Raw genomic sequence first — 9,854 nt, forward strand, 5'->3', positions numbered from 1 at the left:
GGAGGAGAGTGTGTATATAGTAAGGGGTAGGTGGAAATTACCTGTGGATTTTTGTTGCAGGTGAAGTGCAGGCAGAACAGTTGAAAACCTTAACAACAAAGCACATGTTTTTTTCCTTACCTAATATAACGTTGGACTTTTTCTTCTTCAATCTTTTCGTTAGACACGGTCAGCGTTCAAACAGGGTGGCTTTTTTTTTTTTTTTGAGTGCTCACTCATACACATACTTAGCATCTACAAGTCCCCATCGTTTGACGTTAGCACAATACAACGCATTTCAATAATTGTTTAATAAAAAACACCAAGAATTTTCTTCCGATTATTTAATAAAAAATAATACTATAATTTTTATTTTTTGACATAATTTAGTGTAGAATATTAATTCTTTTAAAATAAAAAAAAGATAATGATACATTAATTAATGATCCATATTAAATTATGTCAAACAAAATATAAAAGTCAAAAAATGGGAATAATAATATATATTTTTTATTTAATTTTGTATTAATAATATGTGTGCCTGTATCACAAATAATCTTACGTTGAAATTAAGAGAATAATATATACTTTTTTTTAGTACTAAAATAAAATTAAAATAATCATTACAATAATAAAAAAGTATTAAGCTAAATTTTAATTTTAATGTTGTTAGAAAAAAAAAAAAAGAGAGATGATGATGAGAGTAGTGTGGGTGGGTTGACTTGAATTGGTTGTAGCTCTCACCCACAGTTTCATGGTAGATGCAAGGGACAGGGTCTTTCTTCTTACACCTCCAAGCATTTCTTCTGCACCTCCAAAAAATCTTAAAATTTCCAAAATACCCTTTGACCATTTAAAGAAACGCACGGACATCACACCCCAAAAATACTTCCGGATGTCGACTTCCGGAAGTCAAAATATATGACTTCCGGAAGTCAAAAATCATCACCGGAAGTCGACTTCCGGAAATCAAAAATCATCACCGGAAGTCGACTTCCGGAAGTCAAAAAAAATTACGAAAGTCGACTTCCGTATATAAAAAAAAATATATTTTATTTTATTTTATTTTTTAAAATACGTATACAAAATTATAAAACATTTAAATATAAAAAGGATTACTTTAAAAAATAAAAAAATAATAAATAATAAAATTACTAAATAAAAAATTAAAAAAAAAATTGAAAAATAATTTAAATTCAAATAATAAAACTTTAAATAATTTAAAAATGAAAAAAAAAAAAAAATATATATATATATATATATATATATATATATATATAAAAACGGAAGTCGGACTTCCGTATATATATATACAAACGGAAGTCGACTTCCGGTATTAAAAATTATAAAACATATATATTTTATAAGTTTTATTATTATAATTTAAATTATTTTTGAATTTTATTTTTACTTTTACTTATTTTATTGATATTATTATAAATATTTTATTTATATATTTCATGTATATTATTTTATATTTTATTTGAATTTTTTAATTCTGTTTAAAATTTAAATATCTAATTTTAATCAAATTTTTAAAATTTTTTCACTAATACACTTTTTATATTTTTAAATTTAAATTTATTTTTATATAATTTATTAAAAATTTAATAAAAATAAAAAAAAATTAAAAAATTAATATTTGAAATAACATATATTAATAATCAAATTTAAAATAAATTATATATCAATTCGATTTGTATGAATATTTCTATTTATTTTTATTTTAAATTTGATTATTTATATATTATTTATTTATATTATTTCAAAATTTCTAAAAAAAAAATTTAAAATATATATATATATATATATATATATATATACACACGGAAGTCGGACATCCGTATATATATATAAACGGAAGTCAAAATCCGTTTATATATATATACCGGAAGTCGACTTCCGTGTATATATATATATATTTTTTTTTTCATTTTTTTTAATTTTAAAGTTTTGTTATTTTAAACATTTTAAAACTTTTTCAATTATATATCTTTTTATATTTTTAAATTTAAATTTATTTTTATATAATTTATTAAAAGTTTAATAAAAATAAAAAATAATTAAAAAATCATATTTAAAATAATATATATAAATAATGACATTTAAAATAAAAAAAAACGAATATATATGTATATATATTTTTGTTTATATATATTTTTTTTTATTTTTTTTAATTTAAAGTTTTATTATTTTAAAATGAATTTAAATATTAAATAAAATTAAATGAAGCAGAATTTTTTTTATTTTTTTGTTTTTTTAATTTAAAGTTTAATATTATTTTAATTTTACTTATTTTTATTTTTATATTTATATTTATTTAATGTTTATATTTATATTTTTATATTTATATTTATTTAATATTATTTAAAGTTAAAAAATAAAATTCTAAAATGAATTAAAAATGTTAAAAGAAAATTTTTTTTTATCTTACGGAAGTCGAAGAAGTTTTCTTTGACTTCCCGGAAGTCAAATATTTTTTAACTTCCGGAAGTCGACTTCCGAAAGTTTTTTTTGACTTCCGGAAGTCGACTTCCGGTGATGATTTTTGACTTCCGGAGGTCATTTTTGACTTCCGAAAATCGACTTCTGGTGATATATTTTGATTTCCGGAAGTCGACATAATTTTGGGAGTGTGGTTCTTAAATGGTCAAAGGGTTTTTTGGGAATTTAAAAAAAGTTTGGAGGTGTAGAAGAAATTTTGGAGGTGCAGGAAGAAAGACTCAAAGGGACATAGTGCTCCACCATGTGATGCATACTTTTGTCTCTTCTCATTACACCCCCATTATTACTTTATATTTTTAAGTTCATACTTCTTTTTCCAAATATTTTCTCATTTCTTCATCCCTTCTATGATAGAATATAATACTTATTTTTCCACACTCCTTTAGTCATAAATCTATTCAATAGTCTTTTCCCAACCCTTCTTCTGTTGCATGATATCACTAGTCTTATCTAGTTGCTATCTTTATTAATCAATTAATTCACTTCAATTTAAGCACATGAAAGACAAATATGTCCGTAATACAAACCACTTCACATTGTGCATTTTTAATATTTAATTAATATTCATTATTAATGGATTCTAGAATAAATATCTCCAAAATTATTAGTGTATAATTTCATCAAATATGAAGAAAAAAAACGCATATACTTATCAAATATAAAATAATCAATCATATGAAAAGTTTAATAAAGAGTATCTCTCATATTTCACAGCAATTTAAATTCCTAATTATTAATGTTTTTTCTTCACATTATTCTTTATTCGTACTTTTACTTAGTGCCGATAAAAAAATAAAACATATGAATATATTGTCATTTCCGTTTTTGTGTTAAACAATAGATTTAAAATTATGTTATTAATTTTATATGATAATGTTGAAAATAAAATGTTGTCCATCAGTTAAATAAAGAATCTATCAACGACGACATTATTTGTAAAGAAAATTATTGAATAAGGTAGTTAAAATGTCCACGTCATCTTTAAAGAAAAAAGAAAAGAGAATGAATTATGTGTCAGGGAAAAACAAGTATAATAATTAACACAAAAAATATATAAAGGTTTTGATGAAATTGTTTAATGAATATGATATTTATTTATTTCACTGGAAAGTAATGTAAAACTAAATTTAAAAATTAAATCATCGAAATGTATATTTTTTTCAAAATTATAATCCTAGTAAAAAATATTAAACACAATTGAATTGTATTGTTCTCTTTAAAAATAAATTTCGATTGAAAATCACAAAATTTGTTTGTATTACTAAAAGCTTAGATTGAATATCATAAAAATAATTTATAGTCTTTTAAACTTTTTGAAATTTTTATCCAATACGACCCTTTATCATGCACCTTAGAAGTTGAAAAAAAAAAACCATATTTTAATAAGGATTCATCCATAATGACTCTATGGCTTAATTATATTTTGATATAATAAATTTAGAAATTTTTAATTAAGTCATCATATCATTATTTGCATTGTTATTTTTCATGAATGTACATCACGTAATATTTTGTTATAAAACTGATAATGAGATCTTTTCAAAATATTAATTGTATTTAACAAAAATTGTTTTTAAATTTAATTAAAAATAAAAAGTTTAAAAAATATAATTTTATAATTTCTTAAATTTTGTAAATTTGTACTTTTTTAATTTTAATTTTTTTAATTTTATAATTCTAATTAAATTGAAAATAATTTTCGTTAAATACCATAAATATTTGGAAAGATTTTGTCATCAAAACTTTTTGAAATAAAATATTATTCATAAAAAGTAAGAATGCAAGATAACTATCATATCAGAAAGTTAACAATAACAATTAACTGTAAAAACTCAATTAAAAAATTTTAAAATTTAAATAACTCAATAAATTATAAAAATTTATTAAAAACTCAATTAAAAATTCTCAAATTAATCCAAAATTCAAAACATAACTAAACATATCCTGTACTATACTACCGACAAATATATAAACAGGCTGATTCACGTACAGTTATCAACTACTAAAAAAATTGTAGATATTGAAAAGGACGAAAAAATACACGTAAATTTGGAAATAGTAATAAACTCTTGTAAAGAAAATGGTTTATTCCAGTCAAAGACCTTGACCACTTAAGTATTAAAATATAGGCCAGTGTATGATTAATTTTTTTTAATTCTTTGGTCACATTTGGTCTCTCACGTGCTTAGACTCAACCAAATAGTGAGAAATATATACAGCAAAATTATCCTATAAACAAGTTATGTCAAGAAAAGTATCCTATAAACACAAGTCCATCCTTATCACCAAATAAAAGTCTTATATACTGATCTATATAAATGTCACAAAAACTTATAAACTGGAATAGAATAGTTAACTAGAACACGTAAATATAAAATTAAAAGTCTTTCAACAAATTTTCTATTAGAAAAATTCTACATTTTTGGTAAAAAAGACTTTCAAAAATATTTCTATCTTATATCTAAATAGACAGATTTTTGCTCTATATGGTTACACAAGGCTAGGTCTATCAAAATGAACTAGTCTTATATAACGTGATAAATTAATATTTAAATTCCTATGGATAGAAATGTGTTGTATTATTATATAGGTTCCACTTCAACAAGTGATGAGAAAAAAAAAAAAAAATATATATATATATATATATATATATATATATATATATGGAAGTATAACTAGGAATATTTAATATAAAAAAATAGATTATATATGAATAGAATGTCTTAGTTAATTTGAGGGTGTGGAAAAGTAGGAGTGTGAAATAGTAGTAAAGCAGAGTAAGTGAGATGAGAGGAGGAATTACATTAAAAATAATTATTGACGAAATGAGATGATTAGGAAGAAATTAATTAGTATAGTATTAAGATTACTACATGTGGTGTTTTGTTATGGACGTTATGGACATGCAAGGTTGACCAAGCGTTAACATGCTTATTTCCTCCCCCCAATGCTCACCAACCAACCTCTTTCTCTGTTTGGTCCACTCAGTTGGGCGCCACCACACTCAGCTACCAAGAAACAACACCATCCAATGCGCTGCTCCACGTGCCACAATCCCACGCCATGCTCTAATCCGACGTTCCTAATTCATTTTCAACAAACCCCATTTCTCGTTCCCTTCAGCTACCTACCCAACACACCAACACACCAACTCACCTCTATATAACTCTTCCACCAAACGCTTTTCTTCTCAGGGAATCCTCAAACTCATAAACACACAAACACACATTTCCTCTCTCTCTCTCAATCCTCTCTCTCTATACAAAACTCCATTTTTTCATTCTCTTCACTGTTTTAAGATGGAAGCAACCACCCTTACCAATGGCCACCAAAACGGTTCCTTCTGCATGACTTCCACCAAGAGCAGTGATCCTCTGAATTGGGGAACGGCCGCGGAGGCGCTGAAGGGGAGCCACCTCGATGAGGTCAAGCGCATGGTGGCCGAATACCGGCAGCCACTGGTCCGCCTCGGTGGCGAGACGCTCACCATCGCTCAGGTGGCGGCGGTGTCTGCACACGACCAAGGCGTGAGGGTGGAGCTTTCGGAGTCCGCTCGGGAAGGTGTTAAGGCGAGCAGTGAGTGGGTGATGAACAGCATGAACAATGGCACTGACAGTTACGGCGTCACCACCGGCTTCGGTGCCACCTCACACCGCCGAACCAAACAAGGCGGTGCACTGCAGAAAGAACTCATCAGGTAACTAACTAACTCTACTCTACTCCCTCTGTGTATATAAATACACACACACAATACGTATATATCTACGCTCACTACTATACGTACTATTTTCCGTCTTTTCAATATTTCATGTGTCCGGTGCTGCTTACTGAGCACGGTACTGGCTGGTGACCTAAATTTAACAGCATAAAAATTACTAGCATACCATCTGATCGTCTTTTATATATACTATTCATTCAAAGACATGCATGATAATTAAGGTTCTCCTTCTAAAAATATCGGGAACAAATTCTCAACTACGAGAACAAACTGTTTTATAATTTTTTTAATTATTTTTAAACTGTCATTACATTTTTTTATGACCTAATATTAGCTGAGAAAAAAAATGTTTTTGTGTCTTTAATTTTTTTGATTTTTATATAATGTATGATGATATTTTTATTCATAATGCATGTAAAATAATTTTTATTTTAAGCTGGACGGCTTTAAAGAAATTTCTTACTTACCTAACTCAACCAGTGTTATCACACAGAATTGGGTTTATATTGGGTAAGCTACAATTAATATGTAACTTTATTTTTCAACATTATATATTTAGGGAAAATATTTTGCAATGTTCATATTAAATTTCCGTTTTTAATTATTTAACTATTAAATTCAAAGAACATTTTTCTTCTGTTTTGTAATAATTAATTACTGCAAACATATATGCTTTCATCTAGGTGGATATATTTTATGATTAATTTAAAACAAAAATTCCTAATTGTAATTCTTTTATTCCTTTTCAGGTTCTTAAACGCTGGAATATTTGGAAATGGGACTGAATCAAGCCACACACTGCCACACACAGCAACTAGAGCAGCCATGCTAGTGAGGATCAACACTCTTCTTCAAGGCTACTCAGGGATCAGATTTGAAATCTTGGAAGCCATCACCAAGCTCCTTAACAACAACGTTACCCCATGCTTGCCTCTTCGTGGTACAATCACAGCTTCTGGAGATCTTGTTCCACTTTCCTATATTGCTGGTTTGCTAACTGGCAGACCCAACTCCAAAGCTGTTGGACCTTCTGGGGAAGTACTTAATGCCAAGCAAGCTTTTGAATCGGCTCACATCAATTCTGAGTTCTTTGAATTGCAGCCCAAGGAAGGCCTTGCCCTTGTTAATGGCACGGCTGTTGGTTCTGGCATGGCTTCTATAGTTCTCTTTGAGGCAAATATACTGGCTGTGTTGTCTGAAGTTCTATCAGCCATTTTTGCCGAAGTGATGCAAGGAAAGCCCGAGTTCACTGATCATTTGACACACAAGTTAAAGCACCACCCTGGTCAAATTGAGGCTGCTGCCATCATGGAGCACATTTTGGATGGAAGTTCCTACATGAAGGATGCTAAGAAGCTCCACGAAATTGATCCTTTGCAAAAGCCTAAACAAGATAGATACGCCCTCAGAACTTCACCTCAGTGGCTTGGTCCTCTCATTGAAGTCATCCGTTTCTCCACCAAGTCAATCGAGAGAGAGATTAACTCTGTGAATGACAACCCTCTCATTGATGTTTCAAGGAACAAGGCACTGCATGGTGGTAATTTCCAAGGAACCCCGATCGGAGTCTCCATGGACAACACACGTTTGGCTCTTGCATCCATTGGCAAACTCATGTTTGCTCAATTCTCCGAGCTTGTCAATGATTTTTACAACAACGGTCTGCCTTCAAATCTCACTGCTAGCAGAAATCCCAGCTTGGATTATGGTTTCAAGGGAGCTGAAATTGCCATGGCTTCCTATTGCTCCGAACTCCAGTATCTCGCAAATCCAGTTACAAGCCATGTCCAAAGTGCTGAGCAACACAACCAAGACGTGAACTCTCTTGGTTTGATTTCAGCTAGGAAGACAAATGAATCTATTGAGATCCTTAAGCTCATGTCTTCCTCCTTCTTGATGGCACTTTGCCAAGCAATTGACTTGAGGCATTTGGAGGAGAATTTGAAAAGCTCGGTGAAGAACACTGTGAGTCAAGTTTCCAAGAGGACCCTCACCACAGGTGGCAACGGAGAACTCCACCCTTCAAGATTTTGCGAAAAGGATCTGCTGAAAGTGGTTGACAGGGAGTATGTATTTTCGTACATAGATGACGCATGCAGTGGTACATACCCATTGATGCAAAAACTAAGGCAAGTGCTTGTAGACCATGCCCTGGCAAATGCAGAGAATGAGAAGGACGTTAACACATCAATCTTTCAAAAGATTGCAACCTTTGAGGAGGAGTTGAAGACCATCTTGCCAAAGGAGGTTGAAAGTGCAAGGGCTGCTTATGAGAGTGGCAAAGCTGCAATTCCAAACAAGATCAAAGAATGCAGATCTTACCCACTCTACAAGTTTGTGAGAGAGGAGTTAGGGACTGGCCTGCTAACTGGAGAAAAGGTGAAGTCACCAGGTGAAGAGTTTGACAAATTATTCACAGCGATATGCCAGGGTAAAATCATTGATCCTCTTCTGGAATGCCTTGGAGAGTGGAATGGTGCTCCTCTTCCGATATGTTAATTTTATCGTCACTTTCATAAATGTTTTTTCTTTTGTATCTATGTAACTCGATGTTTTAAAACTATGCAATGTAATTCAATGTTTTCAAATTTGGATTAGTATTCAGTTCAGGTTGAATATATATATATATATATATATATATATATATATATATATATATATAGGTCAATGCATCATCAATTATATTAACTTATTAATTAAAGTGAGTAAAAAGTGCTTTATTAATTAAAAATATAAGAAAAATGGGCACCGACACTGAAATTTTGTTAAGTTCTATCATCATGACAAGTGCACACATCACACTGCTATCCAACAAAGTCTTTCAAGAGATTACTTTGACGAGTTCCTCTCTAATATCTAAAACGTTCACGGGTTCAGTTGATGATGAATCAGGATCAAGTTCAAATGCAAAACTTCAATGATTTTGGATGGTGTGATACTTTGACTGACTTGAACTATGATTTAAAATAATGTTATATCATACATTAACATTTGAAATTATTACATGAAATACATTCTTAGTAAATCCACTACCAAAACACTTTTTTTTTTTTTTAAATAACATCTGTGCATTCACCTCATACAAATCACCCCTACACTTTTACAAAACAAAATATTACACTATTAAAGAATACGACATAGTTTTCTTATTTATTACAATACTAATTTATGAATAACAAAATTTCACTTTAATATAAAGAAATTTTTTATTTAAGCATCATTTTTTATTTATTTGAATGTCTATATATAGTATTAGTGGTAGAGTGGGTTTAATTTAACAATTAGATTAGATGATTTATACGACGGGACTTTGCCACCTATTTTTTTTTAAATAGAAATTTATATTAAAAATTTAAAGTTAAATTTTTAAGATGTAACTTTTATTTTTTTAATTACTATTTTAATTCCTATATTTTGAACTTTGATTTGTTTTGGTTTTGATCTTTCTGGGATATCGAATATCTATCTTTAGACGAATATAAAAAATTAATAATATTTGATTTTGTCCGTTGGGTTTAGATCCTATATTTATAACAAGAAATCATAATATATCAGTATCATTACCTAACTATCCCTAAGTATTCAAATGGAAATTAACTACTCCACTATCCCTAAGCATTAGAGTGAAAAATAACTATTTCTATATGCCTCT

General features: G+C 29.0%; 1 protein-coding gene across 1 annotated transcript; it reads left to right on the forward strand.

The window, feature by feature from the left end:
* The first annotated feature begins 5,680 nt into the window (after window positions 1-5,680).
* On the forward strand, window positions 5,681-8,790 carry LOC114184506 (phenylalanine ammonia-lyase 1-like). The gene is made up of 2 exons (XM_028071816.2): window positions 5,681-6,181; window positions 6,952-8,790. Exons 1-2 carry the CDS (start codon window positions 5,784-5,786, stop codon window positions 8,699-8,701), a joined length of 2,148 nt encoding a protein of 715 aa, XP_027927617.2. The 5' UTR covers window positions 5,681-5,783; the 3' UTR covers window positions 8,702-8,790.
* The last annotated feature ends 1,064 nt before the right edge of the window (window positions 8,791-9,854 follow it).

The sequence above is a fragment of the Vigna unguiculata genome, chromosome 1, assembly GCF_037176805.1.
Source record: "Vigna unguiculata cultivar grain cowpea cultivar isolate G323 ecotype 2 chromosome 1, ASM3717680v1, whole genome shotgun sequence".
In the NCBI taxonomy this organism is placed as follows: Eukaryota; Viridiplantae; Streptophyta; class Magnoliopsida; order Fabales; family Fabaceae; genus Vigna; species Vigna unguiculata.